The sequence below is a fragment of the Pseudopodoces humilis genome, chromosome 5, assembly GCF_049639895.1.
Source record: "Pseudopodoces humilis isolate 2021_Gansu_Grassland_sample_001 chromosome 5, ASM4963989v1, whole genome shotgun sequence".
Taxonomy (NCBI): Eukaryota; Metazoa; Chordata; class Aves; order Passeriformes; family Paridae; genus Pseudopodoces; species Pseudopodoces humilis.
In genome coordinates, this window is record NC_142204.1 from 18,552,502 (window position 1) to 18,579,633 (window position 27,132).

At 41.5% G+C, this 27,132-nt stretch overlaps 1 protein-coding gene across 1 annotated transcript in view; it reads left to right on the forward strand.

Annotated features, from left to right (window-relative positions):
• The window catches only part of TBXAS1 (thromboxane A synthase 1), a 229,152-nt gene that overhangs the window by 2,556 nt on the left and 199,464 nt on the right, over positions 1-27,132 (forward strand). Inside the window, exon 2 of the mRNA XM_014256837.2 lies at positions 62-252. Within this exon, the coding sequence (XP_014112312.2) occupies positions 155-252 (98 nt within the window). The 5' untranslated portion in view covers positions 62-154. The remainder of the gene's footprint in view (positions 1-61; positions 253-27,132) is intronic.

Consider the following 27,132-nt stretch of genomic DNA (forward strand, 5'->3'; position numbering starts at 1 on the left):
GGAAAGGTTTGCAGTTTGTGCTTGACATGTTTTTACTCTCTCGGTTCCTGTTTTGTTGCAGATGTCATTCATTTAGCTGTGGAAGGCTTTATCAGCCCTTGCGGAGGCTTTCCCCTGCGCACAGCACTCAAGGCTGGAGCTGCAGAGGAGGAAAATGGAGCCTGTAGATCTTCTGGCACTTGCCTCCCTAGAAATGAGCAGTACCACAGTCACCCTGGCTTTGCTGGCAGTCTTCCTGGTCCTGCTGTATTGGTAAGTGATAGCAGTGAGATGGGTTGCACATCAGACACAAACCCTGCTGAAGCACTGCCCGCATCTGTAGAGTCTTTTATCCATGAGGGGAAACTGGAAGGTAATTTCCTAGGAGGGAAATGGAGGGGGAATTGGTTTGGATGAAGAGAGCGCAATAAATACAAAACTCATGATGCTTTTAGAGAATTCTTTCCTTGCAGTATTGTCTTGTAAGTGCTGTACCAACTGCTAACAAAACTTGTCTTCTAACTTAAGAACTTATTTGTTGGTTTCTTATTAATTTCTTTGGGCAGCAGGAACATTGGTCCAGGTCAGAAAGAAACCAAGTACTTGCTGGACCTCTTCTCTCTATTGTGCTGCACACTTATTCTTTGGCTTAAGTGTACAGACATTTTAACTGCTGCTTGAATTTCCTCCCTTGTTCTTTCCACACTGACTAGTGGACACAAATCAGAATAACAGCAGCCCTAATGGTTAGCACAGTAGGCACTGCAGTAAACTGTGCTGAAATAAAAGAAAACCCTCCCCCCTGTCCTGACAATTTATTTCAGAAATTGAATTAGCTGAACTGGGAGTGGTTTTTCTTACTTTTTACTTGCATATCTCTTAAAATCCTGCCTTCCAGTAAAAGAATGTTTTTTTCTGAATTACATGAGTGTTCAAGAAAAGGTTTCAGGGACTGTTGCAGGAAAAAAACATCCAGCAAAAATCCAAAACTAATCTAGAAGAGAATAGGGATGGCACCATGAGTTTAGCACAACTGCTGTAGCAATGTAAATGACAGATTACTTTGCATATATTTTGTCATTCTTTCACCCTTTTGAGCTTTGTTCAACTTCCTTCTGTGTCCAGGGAGGATCTAGAGAAACCAAAGAGTCAACCCTATATTTGATGTGTGTTGCTGTATAAAATAGGTGGCTGAGCCTGCTTTCTTAACAAGATCTGCCCAAATCATCACAAACATCCAAGTCCTACTTCCTCTGAATTTTATTAGGAAAAAGAACAGTAACTCTAGATCATTAAGTAAGACCATGCTGTTTGCTGTAGACCTGTGCATCTCTGGGAGCTTAAGGGGGAGAGAGGCACGTCCACCATTCAAAAAAGCAGCAGATCAGCTGGTGAGATCTGGCCACCTGTGGTTCATTTGAAAGAGCCTGATGCTTCCACATAGCACGTGTTCAGATGTGCCGAGATCTCCAATGACCTGGAACTGCTCCTTGTAAATGTTAGGTACTATCTGGTGTGTGCTTGCCCAGGACCTCATTTTCTGGTTCAGTTTGGGAAAGGCTGTTCCTCTCCTTGAAGTTATGACATGGTGGTTTAGTGCACATTTGGTCTTGCCATTAACAAACCTAACTAATTGCAGAGTTAAACCAGACTTGTGGTTGTGGTCAGTTACTGCTGAATTGAGTGCCTACCATAAACATTTCAAAAAGTTCAACTTAGCAGTGAGGTGGGAAATTGTCTAACACTGAGACACCCCATTCAGTGTGTGCTTTCCTGAAGGTGAGTTCTGTGAAAACTTCAAGAAAAGGAAGCAGAAGTTTTATATGAAACAAGTGTTTTATACTTGCAACTGCCAATGGTTACTACTAACCAATCTTTTTGATCTACAGATTCAAGATTATTTTTAAGTAGCTTATTAAGTACAGGTGCTTACAGATCACTCTTCCAGTGGGAAGCTGGTGATTTTTAAATTTGCAATGAAATAAGCTATGGGCTGTTAGTAGGTTTGCCTGGTGGCTGAGCTGTTCGCATCTACTTATCTCAGTAAAGTGCAGTGCCTGAGCCTGTAAGGTTAAAGTCTTGAAGCACATCTGGAAGTGTGTTAGTTCCTCAGACTTGTCAACTTTCTAATTTGAGTCTATTTTGTTAAAGTTTTTTATATTGCCTGTGTGTTTAAACAAATCAGTAAAACTCAATGCGTGCTCACATCTTCCTTTATTCATGCCTGAAACCTTGAGTTCAATGAATTATTTAAACAGTGAGTAAAATGGTTGCTAATAGAAATACAGGTCTCTAATTCTAGAGAATGTTTTTATTACAATCATGTTGCATACCTGATTATCTGGCTCTTCTAGGAGTTAGAAAACATGAGTGTTGTGTATGGCAGGAGTAATAATAAAGTAATATCTCTTAAGGTTCCTTTGAGGTTTTCTTTATAAGCTTCATCCTATTTTTTTAATAACTACTGAATTATTATTTTCTTAGCTTTTTCTGCCAGGATTGTCTTTTCAGAAGGGCAGTCCTGGGGAAAGGGAGGAATGAATATTTGCTGTTGTAAATTTTGTTATGGTAGTAGCGTATGATTGATTGGGGTCACATTGTGTCAACTGTAGTGTGAGTACAAAGAACAGGCATTTTGTCCACCTTGTTGGCTGTAAAAGGCTTAGTAAGGCTCAAAAGAAGGCAGTTGCAGGTAGAGAAGAGAGTCAAAAGATCTAGTGCACACTAGAATAGGAACGTGGTGATGGCAGCATTCGTGTTATTGAGCTCTTTCCTTAGCACAATTTTTGTGGATGGGGGTACTCAGTGGTTTAAATGATGGCCTTGAGCTGCTGTCCATTGTTTCAGCCTCAGTCCCTGTTAGTCTGTGTGTTGTAAGGCCAGCTGGGATTTGTCACAGTTCAGCTGGCAGGTGGTATCTTGCTAAACTGTGATAAGACCAATCTCTTCACAATTTTGGGTATGGTGAGGTCATATGAAAGAGAAAGAGAGAAAGGGTTGATGGGGAAAGGGAGGAGAGGCTGTAGCTGCATAAAATAAACGTATAGGGAAGAAGCAAGTCTTAGGCAGAAACTTGGATGCCTGGATAATTTTTTGTCTGTTATTTATAGTATTATGAAGATTATCAATAACTCTTTGTAACAAATCATGTAATAGCACATCTTTGGTTTCTCATGCGCTTTCATCAGTGTAATATGAAGGTGGTGCTTGTAGTGTAATGTGTCAATTTTAAATCAGTGGAAGCAACTATAACCTCTCAGTGCTTGTGTTCTGCATGACCTTAAGTCAGCTCTAAGGAGAGGCTTTGTAAGGTAGTTGATTTAATGCTGGGAATAGAAAGCTGTGAAGCTTTTCAGGTATATAGTCTATTTGGATTTCAATGGGAAGTTGTTTTTTTGGTAATCTGTTAAACTGGGAGGCTGCTGAAGCCTCTTTGCTATCCCCCATTCCTGAAGGATTTAGTCATCTGCTACTCTCCCCATTCTTGCTACTTGTTCTCTGAAGGTGAAAATCTCTTCTTGCAGACTTCTTATAATGTACTGTTGGATGTCTGTTGCTACATCATTATTACTGTGATGGGCAGGTTACTGCTTTATTGACCACAAAAAGGCATAATATGGCTGACTACCAAAGTTCAGTAATACCTGTGACACAACACTTAGCATTCTTAAATAATGTCTTGTCTGTGTCCTCCCCTGTGATTTCTTCCACCCAAACTGATTATCAGAGTTTCTTTTAAGAGTTCTTTCTTTCTCAGTTGCAATGACTGCTGTCTCTATTTGCCTAATCTCTGTGAATCTCAGGGGGTTTTTTAGGCATGACATAAAACCAAACTCTTAAGGGAAGAATGAGGTTAACTTTTACAAATCCCAGTGATATTCTCTATTGAAAAATACAGTAGTTTATCTATGCAACATATTGTTCATTTTCATTTCAAACATATGCTGAGTTGGATATCCCATGCTTGGCTGTAGCTGCAAACATTGCTTTGTGTCTTTCTTTTTGCTGTCTGGGTAGATGTTTGATAAAATGAAAGCAGGAGTTTATCTTGCTTTAAAGTTTAATGTAGCATAAGCTGAGCATTATGAAGAAGCTGTCACAGCATTCAGATACCTGTGTTCAAACTGGATTATCAACCCCTTGTCTAAACAAACCTGGGGATTTTTAGAAACATGAAGGTTGGATGGGAGTGTTTGTTTATGTTTGTAAGATCCATGTCTAATTGCAGGCTTTCAAACATAGCAAAACATAAACTAGTGGTGTTCCTGCCTGTTTCTGAAAAGCTAAGTAATTGAAAAAGATGACATTTTTATATTGAAGTAATATTAATGATTACTCGTGCTAGAGACAAGTATAGAGAGACTAAGAGATTGAGATTGATCTACCTTCCTAGATCAAGGTACTACCCCCTCAGTGCAGAACAAGTCATTCCTGACCCAAAGAATTTGCAGTCTCTGACAAAAAAGAATGAAAACTAAACTTAATATTTTTTCTCCTCTGACCTTAAGTCACGTGCATGCAGTTGGATGGGGGACATACTTAGACAATGGGGCACATGTGTTAGAATTCATCATTTAGTCCCATACCTGTACTAAACCAGATCAGAAGTTGATCTCAGGGCAAGGTGGTATTTTCATACAGGTGGCTTCAGTATCATTGCTTGTTTGGCATTACTTTGCATCTGTGGTTTTGGAAAGGGCTCTAAAGGGAAAGTTTAGAGGTAATCTTTTTCCAGCAAAAACTTCTGGTTTTGCAGAACCTTGCTGTTTGGGGTTGAGTTAGCTAAAACTTCCTTTTTTCTGAAGTGAATGCCACCTAATACTAGATCTTGGACCAATTTTTGCCCCTCAAAAGATCACTATTTACAAAAGATATTTGACAGCTACAGCTCTAGCTTTATGGTCTGAGCTAAATCAAGGCATAAGGGAAGTAGATTTTCCCTAACACATCCAGATAATACTTCTAGACAGATTCAGGGACCTGCAGTACAAAACTTGCATCCTTTCTGGATAGGTAGACCCAAATTTTCCACCTGCCATTGCTGCCATCAAGAGTACAGGGAGCACCAGGCCTTGGTGTGGAGCATCAACAAACACTCAGAAGGACGTACAGATCTGCTCTTACATCAGGCTCTTCGAGGTGAGAGGTTCAGAGAGGCATCCTAATGCTCAGGTGTCAAAGCCTGCTCATTTCCCTTTCTGGCAGAAGGCACAGCTCTGTAGACAGAGAGTGCTCAGGGGCTGGTGCTCCTGTACTGCTGCTGGACTCTGGCTGCTGGACTTGTCTGTCTCCCACGTCCTTTCGACCAGCAAAGTCTGACCTCTGAGCTGGGATCTCAGGTTATGGTCCCTAATGAGGCTTCCCCTATTACAACCTTGTAGCTTCTCAGTTTGTAGTGAACCCAGCATCAGGTTTACAGGGTCAGAGGACTGGGAAGTTTTGGGGGTTTTAATATTCTGTTAACCCCAGCTGGTGGTTGTTTTTTTAATTTTTTTTTCCCTAAAATGATCATTATCAGTGGAAATCATTCTTCTTCTCTCCTCTTCATTTGAATGTCCCATTAGAAAAGCTAGAAGGATCTGACTCAACAGGAAACATCAGCAAACTGCTGTTGATGACAAAAGAAAACCTAAAAGATTCTGAATTGTCTTTGTCATGCAGTTTCATATCAAGCAGTTCTGGAATTCCCACTAATGTGTCAAGCATAGTTTAGTTCCACAGCTGTGCAATGTATGGCCTTGTCTTTGAGCTAAATCAAGCATCTCTAGGTGAGCTCAAGAAGCAGCAGAATAAATTACTGAATTATAATTTGGAAAAGTTCCATACCACATATGACTAAATACTTTATTTCTCAGAAAACAAAGTAGATTTGTGTAGATTTGATCATCCAGAATGAAGTTCAATCAGTGCCCTGATTATGCTGCTTTTAGGTAAACTAAGTTACCTTACTTTTGGGGGAAGAAGCAGAACAGTTTTCTCTTGTTGCTACTGCGGCTTCAGATCCTTGGATTCTCTATGATATCCTCAGAGGCTGTTGTAACACCTTGGTTATCCAGACAAGTGTTGAGCTTTTCGTGCAGTGCAGTTTTGGTTTTGTTTTCTTGCACTGTGCTGCAAAACTCAGAAACCACCTCTGCTCAAGTTTCGTTTTGTTTTCAATTTAGAGATTACACGTCCAGCAGTCTTTATGTTAAGGCCCTCAAGTGGTTGCTGAGTTTTTTGCTTTTGTGAAGGTGCACTTCACCCTAAAAACTCTGTGTAAAAAAAATCAATCTCCAGCCTAACTTTGTGGTTTTTGTTTTTCTCTAAACTTTTTCATGCCTTTCCCCATTAAATCCCAAATTAAAGCATAGTTTGATTTTAATGAGTGGAGATTGGAGCCTTAATAGTATGTAAAGGCAGACCTACAGGGACAGGATGGCTTCCTTTCACAAAACAAGTAAAAAGCCAAAAAACACAAAACCTGTGTTCTACTATGGTCTCCAGATCCATGTCCAGTGGAGTGAGCTGCAAAGCTGGATAATGCACACAAACAGCTAAGAGTAAACAGGAGCTGGACTCAGCCCCTGAGCCATCCCATTTCTGCTTCCACCTCCTGCCGGGCTTGGAATGGCCTGGGTCTGGTTTCTACTGGGTTGCATAGGCCGGAGAGACCAGTGAGGGAGTGAAGTACTCTGCAACTTCTGCCTGGGAGCCTGCTCTGGAGCTTCACTGAGCTCTTCTGGACCAGAAGTTTGGATTTAACTTTTGACCTGGTCCTTGCCTTCGGTCAGTTTACTTTGCTTAAGTTGGGGATAGTTGGGCCCTTCCCAAAGTGAGTTTGGGTACTCCAGGTTATCTTCTAGCAACTCCTGCCTCCATCTACTGACAGTATTAGGAACATGAGGAACTTAATGCCCAGCTGGTGGTGCTTTAAATGGAATTGAAATTTGATGGTGGGAGAAAGCAATGTACACAACTTCCTCAGAGACAAGGCCCTGCAGGCAGTGCAGTGCTCCATCCATTGCACTGGGGCTGTCTCTTGCCGTGGCTGTGCATTTAATTGCGAGGCTCAGAGGGGCCTCTCAGGGTCTGCTGCAAAGTCTTCAAACACTGCCATGAGCTCTGCTCTTCCCTGAACCCCAGGGGTGCATTCTGCAGTTCCTGTGACTGCCCTGCCCTGGGGGACTTGTTGGTCCTCCTGTGCTCCAAGGTGTGTGGATTTTTGTCACTGCACTTTCAGATAGCACACAAAGTGTCCTGCCAGCCTGCCTGTGCTCCCTCTTAAATGAAAAGTTAAAACAATTTGTAGTTTTGACAGGTTAGAACTCCTTAGAGTGGTGAAATATAGATCTGTGTTCTCTTTTTTCTTGTCTCCTTTAACGTTGTTCCCATAATTTAAAAAGAAATTGCCCATATTCTTCTTCACCCTTTTTTGTCTTTGCATTAGATTTCACCCATACCAATGTTTGTTTTGTCCTCACTGCTGGCTCTCAGGTAATTTATGCCTTTGATTGTCATGCCTTGCTCTTCTGTAGGGAAGTTTTATATAGAATTTAATGGAGCTGTCTAAAAAATATTTTAAAATATTGTCACGTTATTGAAAGATTTTTTTTTTATCAGTTCCCCTTGACATACCCAAAATCTTTAGATGGATTTTTCTCTCTCTTATCTTCCTAGTTCTGTTTTTGGTTTTTTTCCCCTATTGAAAACAAAGTTTACTATTCCATGAGCTCAGTATGTGCTAACTGCTGTGAAACAGCTGAATGAGCTCAAAATATTTTCTGGTTTGGGTTTGGATACGCATTTATTTCACTTTCCCAGGAATAGCAGAGGAGCTTGAGAAAATGATTTTCCATGTCTGCCTCTTCCTTACCTTGCTTCGTATGCAATTGCTTACACTGGTGACAATTTCTTTTAAGCTTTAACTTGTTTATTTGACATGTGTTACCTATGATTGGAGTGATGGGCAGGTCAACAGGAATACAAGAGTTTTAATGAAGGGATCATCTAGCATGTGGGAGATTCTCCATATCCATTCCTTTGGTAGTTTCTTTCCTGGCTAGGTGCTGCTTTCATGGTTCTGCAGAACCTGTGAAGATGTCGAGGGAGCAAAGAAGCAACAAACAAGGAAAGGGGCAAAACTCGTTATGCTGGTTTTTTTGCTTGGGTATGAAAAGAAGCTGGATGCCCAGCAATGGCTGGGAAAGGACTGGAAAGAATGACTGGGAACAGCAGGATATGACTCCATATGAATATGCAGTGGGTTGTTACAGATTGAGGTCAAGTATGTATGGGCAAATTGAGGTTGGAAGAAAGGAATTGAACTGAGCTGTATTTTGGGAGTAGGAAATGGGGCATTGGCTGTGTGCTTGCTTGTATGGACAAAGTAAAGTCTACTTCCTTGGAAAGAATAGTTTTTTTCATTCACTAAAAACCTTGTGATGTTCTTTATGAGTTGAGGGGCATGGGAAGGATGAAAAGGCAGTGGACTTTAGAGGAGATGAGTAATTAGTAATTGTATGATCACAAGCTCCTGCTGAATGAATGCTCTTGGATGAGAACTCTTGGCAGAGTTCTGAACCTGTAACCCTCAGTATTGTTTTAACTTACTTGGTGGCAATAAATCTGATGTAATCTGTGCATGCATGTTTGTGGTTTCTCATCCAAAAAGCTCCAAAGAGCTTTTATGTAAACACCCTCTCAGTAGAGCTATAACAATTGAAGAGGTCGTCGAGGCATGTGGTTTGAAATGTGGGAAAGACATGAAATAAAGCCATCCTGGGAGAGGAAGAAGCAGCTAAAGGATCTTTGGTGGGTTGCATGCTAGCATGACAGACAGAGAGTGATGGTGGTCAAAACTTCAATGGCTCTTTTCCATCTTTAAAATATCGACATGATCTGTTTGTTCTCCAAAGACTTTAACAAATCGCTGTTTTAAGATGTTCTGAAATACTCATCATGCCTTGAGATGAAGCAATCTCTCCCAACAGAGTTCTCAGTATAAGCTTCATAGTAGCAAAACTGAGAAGCTGCATATTTATGTTAGGATAGATTTCAGTGTGTGTAACACTATTGTACTGGACTGATTAATGTCTCTGAATGCTACAGTGAACTGTACTCAGTATGGGACCCTGAGCTGACCAATAGCTGCTAAGTAGCCATTCAGGTCAGAGCTCTGGCCAGTAGCTTCAGGAAGAGCAAACACCTCTTGGTGATTCCAGAAAGGCTTCAGATCCCCTCTTGTAGCTTATGAAATGGAGTTGTTCTGGAATAACATTCAGCAGCCTTCACTTCCATGTATCTGGCTTGCTCTCTCTCATCTCTTCTTCAGAGCTAGGAATAGCTGTTACAAAGATAAAGAATCCTCAGTTTTATGAGAGCTATTACTAAAGATGGCAACAAACCTTGAGAATTTCCTATTTCAGAATAGTATTTTAAAATTTGTCTATTAGAAAGTTTTAGATGTCAGGTAATTTCTCACAGATTGTGTAGTTGTGTCTCTCGGTGATTGTGTTTTAAAATTTTTAAAAGTTTAAATTTTTAGCAGTCGTTAAGTATTCAGTGGCTTCACAATATATTTTCTTTCCTGAGATGCAACTTTTGTTTAGTATAAATTGAAGTGCTCTCAATTTGAGTGGAAAAGCAGCCATCTGGTGTTCTTCTAGGACAACAGAGATGTTGTCTGTTATTAACTGGAAGAGACCATCAGATCTTGGGTGTCAGGCACAGGGGAGTGAGGAACCTCCCCAAGCAATGCTGCACAGCAAGCTTGGAATTTTAACGGTGCACATAGTATGGTGGAAGAACTGTAGGAACCTGTGCCTTCTCAGGCCATGGATCTTATAAAGATTGGTGTATTTACAATGTAAGTATGTTCATCCTGCCAGGACTCAGTTTGGGATTTGAGAATTGGGATTTGGGCAGTGTATATCTAACCAGCCTTCTTAGCTTTAGGAGACTCTAACCATTAGCAAGCATCGTAAGAAGGCCTTTATTTCCATGGTAGCTTGGTGACTTAGTTTCTCTTTCAGGCTTTAGCTGTGTCACTGGTGGACATTTTCTGTTTAATTTTTGACATTGCTAGGGATTCTGTGCAGTAAAGCCTTTTTTCTCCCTCCTTCTCCTTTTTATTTACGTTCCTGAGTGAGAGCATAGCCAAGCAGTGAGCTCAGTGCCATGGAAGCATTTTATATTTTGAGCAGAGATAAAAATCTCATTCCTTCTATAAACAAAACAAATCAACAGATGATGCCCAGGAGAACCATTTCTCTATAGCCATTTTCCTCCAGCTGCTTTCTATTCTGTGCAGCTTGCAATGCACCATATGAAATACGTGTGCGCCTTCCTGTGTGTGCAAAGCACAGGTTTCCTCCAGACAGTGGCAGCTTCATCATAGAAAAGAAACAAAAACCACCAAAAACCCACACTTTTTTTTTTCTTTTACAATACTGTAATAGTAAGATTGCTAATAAAGTTGAGATGCTTGGTTGTTTAATAGTGTGTAATTTAGCAATGCTAGAGGATATGCTGGAGGAACTCTGCAGTCACAGCCACTGCATCTTCCCTCTGAATGGGTTTGGGCTATTGTCCGTGGGAGGATGAGGGACAGAAATAATCTGAGGGAGGCTGAGTGCCTAGTAAACATGGCTGAGATGAGAGTACAACAAAAAAAGGCTCATTCGGAGTTTGCTGCCCTGGGTGGGCTTGCATGTGTCCCTGTGTCGGTGAGGAGGTTCTCTCCAGTGCTGCAGCACCTTCATGGCTGGGCATGAGCTTCTTTCAGGCATGAGACTGGTGGAAGGCAAGAGGAATTGGCCCCTTCAGCCTGCTGTAAGCCCTTGGCTGATGACACCTCTTTGCTTCCCTGCTTTAGTTTGGCCATGGTGAACAGCTCAAAGGGTAAAGTGGATGGCCAAAAGGTGCAGGGGGGTGGGGTTGAGACCCCGAGGCACCATGGAATGAGATCATGCAAGGGAAAGAGCAGAAGGTTGTCTGGATGACAAGCTGGTAGGTAAAGTGTATGGCAAGATCTCAAGAAGCTTGGGAATAGTTGCAGGTCGGCCCTTGGCAGAGGTGCAGCTGCAGGGATATCTTACCTCAGCAGAATCTTTCTGCTCACCTCCCCCTCCTGAGACGTGCTTCTGTACAGGAGGAGGGTGGCTAAGCCAGATGTTCCTTAGCTGGAGCCTGAGGGAGTATTATCTATCCTTGCAGGGGCAGAGAAAGGTGATAAAAGTTTGAATATCGCTAGGTTAATGGGCTATTTTTTTGTCATAAAGAGTAGCCTCTGAGATGTGAAGGAACTAGCGAGGGGGACAGGAGGGCAGTAAAATTTGGCAATATTACATTTGGTTGTCTTGATGAAGCACGTTTTAGAACTGAAGGAAAATATTGTGGTTTCACATCCAAAAAGCTCCTGAGAGCTTTCATGTAAACAACTTGTAAGCACCCATGTATGTATACATTTACACTTAAATATAAACATATAGCAAGTGACTCAGAACAAACAGCTTCTAAATAAGCAGCCAGAAGTAACTGATCTGATCATTGGATTGATCATGTTCAGAGCCCAAAGCGAACCCCTTATTCCATCTCTGGCCAAATGACTCCTGGCAGCTAAGGAAATAACCTTGGGTAAAACCAATAGAATTTTTATAACAGAGACGTTAGCTATTGACCCCGAGTGTATTTTATGACACTGCCTCCGTTTTGCCTTGTATATCTTCATTCTGGTGTTGATGTGTTGTTCTGTGTTTTTGAAAAACTGCAGTCTCCCCCCAGCACTCCAGGATCTGACACTGCAGCACCGGCCTGTGGGTTCACACTCATCAGCTCCGGATCATTCTCTGAGGCAGAGCTCATCCAGACAGTGCTGGGCACATGAGACAATTTGATTTATTTAACTGGAGTGCAAGACAAGTAATTGGTACCATTGCTGCTATGCTACTGGGAGAACAAAGGCACTACCTGATCTGGTTTGAAGGTCACTTTTCCATATTAACAAATTTCACTTCAAAGAACTTTTTTCTACCAAATCAATTCTTTGTGTGGTATGGCTGAGATAGTTTTGATCAGAGGCTTCTTGCCCTAAACCTTGAGTTTGCTGAATCATTAAAACAGGGTCTCAAACTTGTGTGAGAACTGAGTTCTGTTTACTTTGCTCAATTGCCCTGGTAAAGTTAGGGAGCAGCAAAAAATGTTCAGTAGAAATTTCCCTGACTGACAAGTGCTCATGAATAAATTTTTTTAAAATAATATTGTATTTGTGAAAGTGTTTCCCAAGGTGATTTGCTTATGTCTGAGCATTTAGGCTTGCAGTATCTATGGAGCTTGAACTCAGAGCTTTAAGGAAATGAAAGCTATGTTGTAACATAGCTGACATTGTTGGTTTTTTTCCCTCAAAGAAGTAAAATATTTTAGGTCCTTAGTTCTTTTGAAAAATGTGGATTTAAAGGAGGTGGTTAACAATGGGAAATCTTGCCACAAGTTTTGGTAGCAGTGTCTTATTGTTTTTCTGGGTGACACTATTTTGGGTCGAGTTACAGAGCTGACTGTAAGATGTGAAACCATTTGGGTAAAGTTTACATGGACAGCCTGTCTCATTAATTATCCAAGAAATTCTGACCTCTTAAATAACAGCTCTAAGCTGATTTACTAGTGCAAGCCCTTTAAATTCATGGGCTGAATTTGGCTTGCATTGCTTAGACCAGTGATAAAACAGTATTGTGGGGTTTTTTCTTTCTTACCTGAGAACGTAATTCTCCCACCATTCAACTTTCACATGGACACTTTTTCTGACTGAAAAATGTTGTTAAACATAATATTGATACAGTAAAAGAGCAACCCACACAGAAACCCAAGCTGCACCATAAATCCTTCTCTGAAGTTGCTCACACTGGTTATGTAAATAAAAGAAAATTGATGCTGTTTGCAGAATGTGATGATATAGGGGAAATTCCTCTTATGTGAGAGAAATTGTGTGTGTCTATGTGTGCCCCTGTACCTGTCCCCCCACCCAGCTCTTTTTGTTTTGGTTAGCTCTGTAGCCGATATAGACACCAGAGAACCACCCCCTCCCCGAGGCGGAAAATGTCCTTTCTCAAGGTTTCACGGAGGATTATTACAGTGATTGTTTTGTCTTTTTCTTGCTGGGGAAAGACCTTTTGACTGAAAAATATATTGCTCAGTTCAGGATGAATTACTGTATGTAACCAAACACTAATGACTTTCCTTTGAATGTGGTGGGTTTTGGTTCCAGTTCCAGATAATGAATTGTATCTCCACAAACTAAGGGATGTTTCAACCCCTGTGACTGTTGATCCCCAAGGATGCAGCTGATCCATCTATGGGGGTTTTATTTGTATATTGCATGGCATTTGTAAATAGCTGGTGGCCAAAATCATTATCATTGTGTTAATTTAAAGATCAGTCAGCATTTTCAAGGGCTGGGCAGTTTCAAGAGCTTTCTCTGAGCAAGTTGGAGGCTTTGTCTTGTAGGCTGTGAGCAAATTGTTACAAAACACAAGAGAGCTGGTAGGAGTTTATGGAATCATAATTAATTGACAATGGTTTTTCAAAAATGACATTTTTCAATTTAAAATAAGCTGTTAAAACAATTTAGAAGAGTGTTGTGATAGTCCCTTGACACATGTGGGGAGCTTTGGGTTAAACATATAAATAATGCTGAAAAGACTACATTTAGTTCCAGACTGATCCAAGGACAACTGAAAAATTGAAGGTCAAATAACAAAACGAAGAAAAGAAAATTATAGCCCTCCTTGTTCTGTTCTGCAGCATGATGCTTGGCAGCCGTGAAGGTTCAATACTGGGGAATTTGTCACATACAACTATTTATGATTTGTACTTTAGGCAAAGCAAGTAAGCGTGAAGTGTATGTACTTATTGACAGCAGCACATCACTGAGTCCTGTCACACTGAATCTGGAGAGCAGCTCTGGAGTACTGCAGGATTTTGGGGGGCTGGATATCAAAAGATCTATGAAAACCCAATTAATTCAATCAGTCACAGCTTTCCCCGTTCTCTGTCTTGACCCTTAGGCTCTAGCAGTTTCTGCTTGGAACTGAGCTGAAGTGTAACCAGGTGCTAAATGGTGGGCCAAGACCAGTGCTTATTTTACTATTTTTATTCATACAAGCTTTTAAAATTATGGAAAAGGAAGAACTTCAGTTCAGTACTGGCTTGGGAGAACTTTCAGTCTGTGTTTGAGCAGGAATTTGTTAAACAGCCAGCCCAAGTGTAGAGCTTCCAACTGCAGAGACAAGGCCATGAACTTCGACCCATCTAAGTTGGGTACAATGGTGGTAATGGTTCTCTTTCCTCCCTTGTGGAGACACCTTGTGCATTGCTGATCCGGTCAGGATCTGAGGTAGGTGCCAGCTGTATTCCCTTCTTGTAAGAATGGTATCCCACTTGAGTGGCTGCAGGTAGCACAGGCACTGTTGGAGACACAGGACCACAGCTCAGCAGGTCGTGCCTGTTTATTCAGCTGAGGATCTGTACAAGGACAGCGAAGCTCTGAATGCTCAGCCTGCTGATGCATTGATGGAGATTGTCAGTGATGTGATTTCTGCAATCATGTTTATGTGATGTTTCACTTGACCTAATCTTGCCAAGCCTGATCACGCCTGCCTGTCCTCTTGCACAGCTCCCAGCGTGCCCAGAGCACTTTCCTACTGGCCAGCCAGGCCACAGTCCTGGGGCCAGATCCCTTCCCTGGAGTATCTGCTGGCCACTTTGCTTCAGACATGTTCTGACTGTTCTGTTTCTATTAGGAGATTTTGGTAGTACATGGTGTAATTAATTATTTCAGAGGCTTTATTTCTTTTAAACTAGTCTCCCACTAGCCTCCCTCTTCTTGAGCTGCTTATGAAACCTTATTCAGTTGAAACTGCAGGGTATTATCTCACTGAGTAGTGCAGTTTTCAAATTGACTAATATGCTTTAAATTCAATGTGTGCATTGCATGAACAATGTCTATTCAGACAAAGCTTTGGCTACCAGTTGTGTGAAAATCAAATGCATTTTTAGCAGTGTTAAAAAACGACTGGGAATACATATGGTGCAACTTGGCTAGCAGCATGTCCCAAGATGAGTGCACTCAACTCTGAAACTGTAGCATTCAGAGAAACAGTCTTCTTTTGCTTAGATGGAAACCACGTCTTGCATAATTTGTGTTTTTGCAATTTCACTTTAAATCTAGGCTTTGCCTGTCAGAGATAATGGGAAACAATTATTTCTTTCAATTACTAGCTGGCTGTTGTTTACATTTCCTATGAGCATCTCTCTCTCTCTCTTTCTAGCTCTCTCTCTTTCTCTCTCCCCTTTCCCTCTCTCTCTCTCTCTCTCTCTCCTTCCCCATTCCCTCCCTCCCTCTCCCCCTTAAAAATATTTTTGTGCATGCTATATCTTAAAAAAAAAAAATCAAAGTGGAGGCCAAATAATTAGGGTCATTCCTTTAGCAATGAGTTAATCTCTTTGCAGAAGCAAAAAAAAAAAGAAATTGGGATTGTCCTCAGCTGAAGTCCCAGATGATGCATCGTTTTTGGTTTTGTTATTTCTTCAGCTTCTGAATTTATTAGATGTTTAATCTTGACTGTGTTTCAGAATAAGGTGTAAACTCAGTTATGGTTTAGAAAATTGGTTGAAGTCTTATCCTGGTGAAGGCAAATATAAACTGAAATGGAAATTTAGACAAAGGAAGTTGTGTAAAACACTGATTCTTGCAAAAGTGTCTCTTAATAGACACGTTTCTAACAAGAGTCTGCCCATTCTTTTTTTCTTTCAATATTACAGGGAGCAGTGACATGAACAGTGTATCTTTTCAGTAGTTAATTTGTTGTGCTCCTCATTTATAGCTTCATTTCCTTTACCTCCAACTTATACACATTACTTACGGACTAATTCTGAGTTCATAAACTTGGATATGTAAGCATATGGTTTTTTGGTTATTTTTGTTTTTATTTTGTTTTATTTTGTTTTGTTTTTTTAACCACCAAGATATTAGTGATTTATGTGAGGAGTCCCTGGGTAGAATGGGGAGTTCAGCAGTGGCTCAGGTGAATATGGGTACAGCTCTGGTTTTTCTTTAGTATATGAGTTTTGGCACTTGGATATGCATGCACAAGAAGATGGAGATAAATTACTGAAACCATAATTTCCCTTACTGTTGACTACCAAAAAAGAAATTAAAAGGGAACTCCTAGCCCTCACTATTTATGGAATGTCACCACAGCATATTTTGGAATTGTTTTTGAAGGATCATTAACTTCACTATCTAAAAGCAAGCAAGCAACCAGCATTCTTCTAGCTGTCAAATACAAGTTAAATTATTTCTTTTAAATTAGTTTTTGTCTCTGAAGAACATTTTGTTATTTATGCTTAGTCTGTAAGGGTGCTCACATGCCTCAGTTAAAGTTGGAGCCAGCCACATCAGGAGAAATAATCTTTACACAACGTGGTATCTAGCTACGCATGCCTTTGTGATGAGAGGAATAAACCTTTCCCAACATGATCAAGTAAGAAATACCTTAGCAGCATAGAAGGCTTGATTATGATCTTTATTACCTTGCTGTAAAGCAAGAACAGCACTGCTGAACTCTGTAGAGTTGCCCTAAATTGAAGTGTGAACTCTGAAATACAGAGCAGAATAAATTCACTTTATGCACTTTAACTTGGAGAAGACAGGTCAGTGTGGCAGTCCCAGCAGGGTTACCTGCATTTGATCGCTTTCAGGGCTTGTATATCCCAGCATTGTAGATAGGCTTGGGAAGCTTAGTTAGCAGCAGAAATGTCACTGCTCTTCCACAGAATGCTCTGGTAACAGCCAAACCTCCTAAATAATCATCATCCCTACTGTTCAGTGTGTGAATGCTGGGAACAGAAGTGTTGGGGGAATCTTTCGCAGTTCTGGCAGGAAACGTCTCTCTTGGAGAACAGGAGACTTTCCACTGGCGCAAGTCCTTGCTTTTCAAGACCTGTCTCTTTGCTGAGACAGCCATCTGGCCATCTCAGAGGGATGGCAGTTTGCAGTGCAGTGCTGCTGGGGGTGGGTGTTATCTTTCCAGGTGGCAAGGAAAGCCTCTCATGCTTGCATGCCATTGCCATCGGCAGAATGCACAACTGTAGGGTTTTGAATGCTTAGATTAATTATTCAAACTCCAAAATATTGTGCAATCTTTTTGCAATTTTTTTTTTTCTTGGCAAGAAGCAGGGGTAACCCTAACCCTGGTGACTCCCATTTTTGCTGTTCAAGCCACATGCATGTCTTTACTTGCTCACGGCTTTTAGGACTTTGAGATTGCTTTTGGTTCTACCAAGCAATGATAAGCCTAGAAATGAGCTCTGGTTAGGGCTCTTTATCTGTGCCCAAACTTCACTTCCTTATGCAATCATGCAGTTTTAATATTGATGCTTTCAGAAAAATCCAAATAATGAGGGATTCACAATAAAGCTGTGAGATTTTGTTGCCAGGTTTATTCTTGTGGAGCAGAACTAATAAAACTTTCAGGAAGAAGCCTTAGCCAATTTTTTAAAAGTAGGTTATTTTTGTTGTGAAAAACAAAATTAAAAACAAAGAAAGAAATCAAAAGCTTGAAGATTGAAACTCAAATTAATTTAATTTGTGTGGCCAGTGTAGACTTTTTGGTGAGGTGGAACCAGGCAAACACGTGTCAGGTGCATAGAAAACAAAGTAGTATGAGTATGTTTTCTATGAACTGATCTTGGCTTCCTCCTCCTTGCTTGTATGATATTACAATAAAAGTTGGCAAAAGGAAATACAATTGCACATGATTGGATGTTGACAGCCGAGGAACCTGACTTTCGGTTTACAGAGGGGAAAATGAGAAAAAAAATTGGCAAATAAAGCTTCCTATGTGTCTTTACACAGTCCAGGAAAATATGAGGTAAAAAATGTAAGACAGGCTGTAATACCAATCTAATTAAAAAAAAAAAAACAAAAAACTCCAAAATGTTTTAATGAAAAAATATTCTAATTCAAATTGCAAAGGAAAATCCTTAGTTCCTGTGTGTGTGTTCTGTATTCCAGAGCAATAGAAAAATGTATGCTAACAGAAAAGGGGGGATGAGTATTTGTCTTTCCTGGACTTTTGATATAATTATTTAGCCAACTCTGAGAGAATCTCTGCATACTCTAAAACTCCGGTCATTTCTGAAATATTGATCTGGGAAGGTCACTAAATTCCAGAGCCGGTGAGATCAGGGTAATGAGATCAGGTGACAGGCCCAGTGGTACCCACTGATTCGGTTGTTTAGATACTGTAACCAAACCATGACCTTCTTGATCCACAGCCTCTTTGATCTAACTGTGTGAAAACACAGCTGCTTTTACTGGGTATTGCATGTTAGTGTGCATGTAGGCATTAGGGAAACTTCTCGTGACACTTATGTTAATTATTCTGGTTTCAGTGTATAAAAATGAGTATTTCCCACTGGCTGGGCACTGGAATGGGAAGTGGTCACAGCACCAAGCCTGACAGAGTTCAAGAAGCATTTGGACAGTACTCTTGGGTGCATGGTGTGACTCTTGGGGATGTCCTGTGTAGGGCCAGGAATTAGAATCCATACTTGTGGGTCCCTTCCAACTCAGCATATTCTGTGACTAACCAGGGATCAAAGTCTCTTCTAATAGATGGGTGACTTCAGGTCACTGTGACTCATGTGGTATGCACTGGCAGAGGACCCTCTGGCTCTCAGGATTTGCATGCAGAGACTGATGGATGCTCCATTCCCATGCTCAGTGCCAATTCCTCAGTGCCTGCTTTCCTCTGCACCTCTGTGCAATTCAGCCCACATTACTGCTGTTGAGCAAACAGAGCAAAGCCTCCAGTGTGGGACCTGGGTCTGCCCTGGGTTCCCCTTCTGTGTAAAACTGCCTGTGGTCTGGGTCTGTTCAGGGATGAACCTGTGCTTTGCTCTTTTTTTGTCAATCTTTATATTTCTCTCAATTTTGGGCAGCTGTTTGGTTTTCAACATCTCTATAACAGTGCTTCTCTCTGGAGATACTCTGCTGTCAGCTCTCCACTGCCTGTGCCAGAGTCCACATGGCATTTCCTTCCCCAGCAGAAAAACAGGTATGGAGCAGAAATTAAGCCTGCTAAAGCTGTACCATGCTCCCATGGAAATATATGCCCAGATCCATATGAGATCATACGCTGGAGCCCAGCTGCTTCCTGCCCCCAGCTTAAATACCGTGAGCACAATAGTAAAGTTCCATGATGTATGGATGTGACCTGGAATCACTTAGAGCAGAGGAGCGGGATGGAGAATTTATGCCTAGCCTAGGGCAGAGCACGTGGGCTCCTGGCTATTGTGTACAGTTGCCTTTTCACTTGCACACAAGCTTATCAAAATGTTTTTGCAGGCTTGCTCCAACTTTCCTGTGCAGCATTTAACTCTTCATTTGGGGATCTTTGTGAACTCAGCAGCAGCAGGCAGTGCTCAGAGAGGGTGAGTAGTGAGAGCTCAGTCAGAGCCAGGCAAAAAACCCAGGCTGCTGCAGAGCTTGGCAGGAGCTGGGAGCCCACAACACTGTCTCTGCAGGCATGCTGGCTTGTCTCCTTTCCCCACAGGCATAAGAGTAGAACATTTAAAAATAAAGAGGAAGACAGTGTGGGATGCCAGTGTTGTGTCCCTCTGAACATGATTTGAAAGTATATTCTAAAGAGGTTTAAAGCTGATTAGACATGTGGACTGGCATAAGAAATAAAAAGTGCATCCGAAGAGGCATCACAACTCCCTATTAAGTCAAGCAAAAATAATCTCGTGATGCTTTTTCTCCCCATAAACAAACACTTCCATGGAGACTGTCCATGGGGTAAGCAAACCTGGCCCCACAGCACTGAGTGTGAGTACTGAGAACAGAGCTAAACTAAAGATGAAAAGATGGTTGTTGGCTCAATAATCTTGAATACATCGAAGTGAAGGTTAGTTCATACTCTCTTTCATGTGTACAGTAAGCAATGAGTTACATTACGTCCTTAAAGTATATTTTGTGTTTAGTAGAGAGATGGTTGTGTTTTTTGGGGAAAACAGACAATACCTCAAGCTTTCATCCAAACTGAAGTAAAGAATTGAAGCACCTCCTTTTTATGATTTTTCTGTTTGTTTTTAAAAAATACTCTCATCCAATTTGTATGTAGCATTTGCACAGTGCAGGCATAAAAAGTGATCAGGAGAACAATCTCTGCAGGCACTGGCAGGTTTTTACAGTGTGCACAAAGCTCTGGAAGAAGCACTTTTGGGAACATTTTCCCCTGGCCACAAAATATTCCTTAGCTGCAGAGAAATAAATTACTTGAAGGTGGGAGCTTTTTTTTTTTTTTTCATGAGTGTTTTATGGTAAAATTAAGTAATTGAAATGCTCTGTTGTTGGTTTTTTTTTCCTGTTTTATTTCTTGCTGTGGTTATCTATTGAGCACCAAACCAAATTGCTAAACATAGTACAACACCAAGGCAAAACTGCCAAACATAGTCCAAATTCACAGCAAGACAACAAGTAATTTTTTTTATTTTATTGTGAATATCTGAGGAATCAGCAGAGCACTTGTAAAGTACCTGTCTGAGCTCTTATCAGGATGACTTCTAATGTGGTTTTATATCAGAATTTGTATTATGAAGGAGTGTGGAAGGAATTATTTCTGCTGCTTAGCATTAGCTGTATGAAATACTCACCTAGAACAGAAGACATAGTTGAACATTTCAAAGAAAAATAGCTTTCAAAGTATGCACTTTCTCTCTTCTAGGTTAAAAGAATTATGTAGAGGCTTAAACAGTTAGCTGTATTCTGCCCTTTCATATAATGCAGTAGGGAATGATAATTTACTTTTGTGTTTAATATTATGCAGCTGTGGGTTGGCTGCAAAGTCTGGAAACATGCTTACACCCATACAAGAGGCGTGCTCCACTTCCACTGTCTGTTAGAGAGATGGAAGAAGTATTGCTAGAAAACTCCACAGAGTGCTATAAAGCTGTGTCAGGGGTGTGTTGCTGCAGGGATCACATAACTAAACCTGCAAAAAGCTGCTGTCTGTTTTTCTGGTAGGATGCATGTAGATAATAGTGTACTTTTCAAAGAAAAAATTTAAAAGGCCAAATTTGGCTGGGACTCTAAAGTCACCTTGAAAAGTAATGAACACTTTGTATTTACTTGCTTTATTACCTGTATGCAAATTGGGTATGCACACATATAGCAGGAATGGTACAGCCAGGGCATTTTCACACGCGACTCTTGAGGTGTTAAATCAGCCAGCACCTGCGGGGCAGGAAATTGGAGCTGGATCCTGGAGCAGTGCAGGCTGAGGCTGAGGTGCCTAGGGGACTTCTCACTGGAGTCAGATGGAGCTTTCATGGAGCTCTCTGTAACACGTGGTATCACAGCACAGTATGAGTCAAGGAAATGGATTTCAAAGATTGTATAGTCAAGGGAAAATTGGGAGAATCAAGAAAGGAAGGAAGTCAGTCAATATTGAGGTGCCTGAGCAAGTCACTGAGAAAATGGTGTCTCTGTAGAGGGTGTTGGGTAACTGTGGGGAATGCTGGTAGTATTTTCTGCTTTACTAAAATGGAAACACTTAGTTAAATTTAAACTCCTCTAACTTTCAGCTATCTGGTTCTTATAGCAACCCTGAAGTGCACATGTGATATTGAAATGGATTCGATGGGTTGTAATGGAGTCTGTGGGATTAGAGTTCACTTTCCCACAATTATCCTCTCTTTCTGGGCTGAATTCTTGCAGCCAGTACAGCTGTACTTGGCTATGGACATGCTTTTTCTCAAACTCTCCCTGGAGTTCAAACTGCCACAGTCTTGCTGGCATAACACTTCCAGCTGTGGGCATGTGTCAGCCCAGCAGGCTGTTGGTGTACCTCTTTTTCTTGGGATCCTGGTGCTAGGCAAGAGGTAAACACACAGTGGGAGTCAGGCAGGAGAGAGAAGGATGCTCAGGAGAGAGAGGGTGATGCCATGAGAGGTCACTTTTCTGTAGGCTTTCCTGTACACTTTGTTCTCCCCAGTTTACAAGCTGTGCTGGAGAAAAGGGCTGATGTACAGAGATGTCAGATTGTGCCAGAGCAGAGCTGTGTTCTTACATAGCTCAATATAATGCTGTATCTGGGAAGAAAGCCTGAATTATTCACTCACTTGCATAACTGCATGTAATAGTGTTTATAATCAAGGGCTTGGGCTCTGTCCATATTTATGAATGACCAGGGCTGAGTCTGGGCGTAATTCCAGCACTGATACTGTGTGTGAGTTGCTCAACTGTTGTGAATATATGACATTGCTGCTCCATGCGAGGCCATGGGATGGACGGGACATCTGGCAGAGCTTGTGCTCCCTGCTTTGAGCAGCTCATGCACAGAGGGGACCGCTACTGTATAGGCACGGAACCCGGCACACTTTAAAGTCCTTCTACTGATTTAGCCACTGTCTTTGGCCAAAGCAGAGATCCTTCTCCAGACATTATAAGTAGTTATGAACCACCCCTTGAATTTACCAGGAGCCTGTCTCCAGCAAAAATAATAATCCCCCCACTGTAATCATTAACTCCCTTGAGTACTAATTGTTCACTCTTTTTGACATTTATTAATGGCATATGGATATTGGGTCCTTACTGTAGTTGATGAACTGTTGGGCAAAGTGTTGCAATTAGTTCCCCAGCTGCTTTGGTCATTGATGTGAAACACTTGCACTTCTCTAGAGGCCACTTTAAATGGGAATCCGATCCAGACTGTTATTACCAACCCCTTTTGCTTTCACCTTCAGGTGAAGGAGTTGAAGCCTTGATGTTACCTTGGGGAGAAAATTAACAAAACTGCCGTGTTTGCTTCACTCACACCTCAGGATTCTGCTCTGTAATGTGCTCCCACACCCCAACTGGACTCCCCTCACAGGGGATCATTCACCCCCTAGTTACCACTTTGCAATGATCTAGTCACAGGCAGTCTTTTTGTTCTGTTTTCCTCCTCTTCAAGGTCCCCTGTGTCAGGTGGCTGGGTCAGAGCCCTTGCTGACAGGAGTAGTCCCAGAGTGGGTCTCCAGTCCCTCCTGGAAGTAATGAGGGTCCTGTCAGGCCCCTGTGTCTGACTGTGTGAGGCATGAAGCAGCAAGACCTTCCTGCTCTGCAGATCCTTTGGTCTAGAGCAGAGGACTGCTGCTGCTGTTGTATTCACTGTCAGCCAGTAACTGCTGGCCAGTGTTCTGGATGAAGGCTCTGCCTGCTGTACTGACATCCATCCAATTTGGGTAAATGCTGGATTAAGCAAGAGCGGCAGTGAGAAAATGTCATGCTGATTTCCCAGGAACAGCGTGTGATGTATAACTTCCTTGCCTCATCCTAAATGAATTAACACTGCTGTAGAAAATGGAAAAAACCCAAGCTTCTCTATTCTTTCTCACTGTACATAATAGGAGAGGGAATTTGCCTTCCTGACCACATGCTGGCAGGTCAGTAGATCCCTTCTGAAATTACACAGAATTAAGGATGTAAAATAATGTTCCTGTGGTTGCATCACATACTCTAATTTCACTTCCCTACCCAAAGTAATCTTTTTTCTTAGGAAACGCAATTTTAAGTTAGTGAGAAGTTATCCTATTTTTTTCTAGCGACTATGTGTAACTTTGGACAATGTGAGGAGTTTGTTTTGAGGAGGAAGCCTGGTTCCCAATTGTAACGTGATGGGGCACTTGGTCGTAAAAATATTCCGTTGTTTTCTTTCTGGAGATACAACAGAGTTCCCTCTGTTGCTTCTAGAAATGGGCAAATGAAAAACACACAGCAATAGAGCTCTGAAGGAGTTCACCTTCCAAACTAGTTGCTTATTCAACTCCTTTTCAAGTATATTTTTTTCCAAAGCCGGGACACAGCACGTTGTTCATGAGCTCTGCTTGAGGAGTTAAATTCCTCATCATTCCCCAATGGCTGGACCAGGGCAGCATGGCGTTGTATGCATCTGGCAGCAAGAACACAGTCCAACTCTAAATGGTGAACTTCCTTGGGATAGTCTGTCACCAGTTACCAGGAATGGCACTTCTCTTTGAAGACTAACTCTCTTTGGCAGGAAGATGGTGGCTGCTGTTTATAGAAAGCAAAAAAAATGCAATTACCTTTAGCGAAGGAAGGCAGCAGCTCTAATAGGATTTTTTTATCAGACCATTTTTTTAGACTATTTGAGTATTTCAGTGATTATTACTACACAGCTCTTTTTCCTTAGGGGATACTAGACTGTTCCAAAAGCATTTGTTAGTTTACTTAGGCATTAAAGGGGTCCTTATGAATTTCGATTATCCTAAAGTACTTCAAAGTGTCCTTAGAGGCTCAAGCTGCTTTGAACTTAACCTTTTCTGCCCAGCCTTGTCATATGTGTGAGCCCAAAGATTTTAAGCAAGAGGTCATTGATTCTCAGTCTTTTTAATACTTTGACCCATGTTATAACAGGAAAAAATAAACAAAGCAGATTCATTCTAATCTACCCAGGAAAAAGAGAGGAGATGGTTCCAATGGGCCTTTTGTAACCCTGTCCTTAACCTACTAGCTCTCCTGACCCATTAAATAGAACAAGCAGGAAGAAAAAAAACTAAGAAACCCCAACTTTTAATACTCATTGCCTTGCTTCTAACTGCTTTTCTTTAAAGTGTCTTTGGTCCTCAGGGCACCTTGAGATCTTAATGGTTTCTTTATATAAAATTTGAATAATGAAGCATGTGAGACACTTGCGATTGGAAAAATATGAACTTTAATAAAGCTGGTCACGCTGCTTGTGAGCTGTGTATATCACACAAAAATATGTGGTGAGATCCTCCACTGGGACTGTTCAAAATAACTGCAGTGACTCCAGCAGTGCTCTGCTGATTTATGTGAGGTGAGAATCTGGCTCACATCCCGTATTATCTTGCAATGTGGCTGTGAAACCGTAATGCAATCTTACTCAGCTCTTTGGGTTCGGGGGTAAAAGGAGTGCTCATGGTTATTTTTGGAAAAACACGTCATCAGAGAGGTTCGTGTGATTCTCTCATATATTTATTTTTTATTGCTGTTGACCTATTGTTGTGGTTTAACCCCAGCTGGCACCTAAGCCCCAAGCAGCCACTTGCTCTTTCCCCACTGGTGGGATGAGAAAAGAATCAGAAGAGTAAAAGTGGCAAAACTCGTGAGTTAAGATAAAGACAGTTTAACAGGTAAATCAAAAGCCATGCATGCAAACAAAGCAAGGCAGGGAATTAATTCACCATTTCCCATAGGCAGGTGAGTGTCCAGCCATCCCCAGGACAGCAGGGCCCCAGCACACATAGCAGTGACTTGGGAAGACAAACACCATCACTCCCAACATCCCCCCCTTCCCCCTTCTTCCCCCAGCTCTATGTGCTGAGCACAGTGCCCTGTGGCATGGAATGTTCCTTGGGTCAGTTGGGCTCAGCTGTCCTGCCTGTCCCCTCCCAAATTCTTGTGCACCTCCAAGCTCCTTGATGGTGGGGGGGTGTGAGGGGCAGAAAAGGCCTTGACTCTGCAAGCACCGCTCAGCAATAACCAAAACATCCCTGAGTTATCAACACTGTTTTCAGTGCAAATCCAAAACACAGCCCTGTGCCAGCTACTGTGAAGAAAATAAACTCTATCCCAGTCAAAGCCAGCACACCTACATGAATTATTTTGGTGTTTGGAGACTTAAAAAAGACTACTTCAGTATTTTTATTCCCTTAATGGAGCTGGATAATTTGTCTTTTCCTCTTTCTATTGCTTCATGGTGTTGGTAGCTATACAGGTAAGGCATTATTTTGCACATGATGCAACACAGCTCTTACTTTTCTTGAAAGGTATGCCTGACCACACCTCTTCTCACTTTCTAGGTGTCTCTACACAGCCTGCATTCTCCTTCACTGTCTAAAATAGAAATTGGCCTCTTGAGGGTTTTGTGGGTCACGTACTTCTTATTTTCCCATCTGAAATCTGAGCCCTCAGACCTTACAATCATCTTGGCTACAGATAATTCTGACAGTTCTTTTTTCCCATTTTGACCCTTTGCCTCAGTCCTTGGGCTAAAACAGAGCATGAGGGCTACTGGTGTCCTTGGTATCAGGGCCTGCTACTGATCCAAAAGCCCCTTGAACATATGCATCCTGTTTATGTGCCAGTGTCTACTCTGATAGCGTTAGACAGGAGGAAATTTGGAAAGTCAGTTATTTTTATAAGCACAAAGCGCTGCCTATTTCCCTGTAAAGCACAAGCAGCTCTTAAAGAATGTTTGGAAGCATGAAGCAACAAGGTACAACCAGGAGTTATCACCAGCATTCTTCTTTAAACTATTTTTATTTGCATGCACTTTATCGCCAGCATTTCTCCAGTCTGAGAAGATCAAGCAGACGCCACATGTACAGTGTAGCCTAGACAGCCAGATGACACAGTACTGTTTTGATTTGAAAGTCAGACTTCTGCTAAGCATCAAGGGGCTTTATCTCTGTACATAATGCTGAGGGGTGTAGGGAGGAATTAATTCCCTCAGTCAGTGGAGCTGATCTAGATTTTCCATTGCAGTCATGGACTGCAAGTCTACTTGCTACAAGCCTCTTTTCTCCAAAGCAGCTCCCAGAGCCTGCCACAAAATGGTAGATCCACCAGCCTTGTACGGGTTCCTCTCCCTCATCTATTTCTCCAATGAAATTTCATTGCTGTGAAGCATGTGCAGAAGCCTCCCCTTGGTACTCACATAAAAGCAAATGAAAAGGCTTTGCATTCTTTTACCATCCTACACCCTTATGAAGTGTAATCGCAGCCTTGGTCTGCTGGAATGAAGATTTCCAGTGCCCCACGTTACTGGCTTGCTCCCAAGAAATATGTAAAACGTAAAGGTGGTTCTTGAAATGAAGAGCTTTGAAATAAGATATTGTCAGATTGTAATGTATTTAGTCATTAGGACTGACGTAGGGTTCTGGGTTGTAGCTTGCTGTTAAGGGCAAAGTCTTGTCCCTTACAAAAATCCTTAAAATAAAATTTATTTTAAAAGCATGAGGTCATCTAATTCTGTGGAAAATTTGGTTCATTTGTCTTCCCTGCTTCAAGGTGTGCATAAATCAGACTGTGTTATGATAGAGGTGCTCACTGAAACAAATTCCTAATAAAAGAATAAACATGGAAGC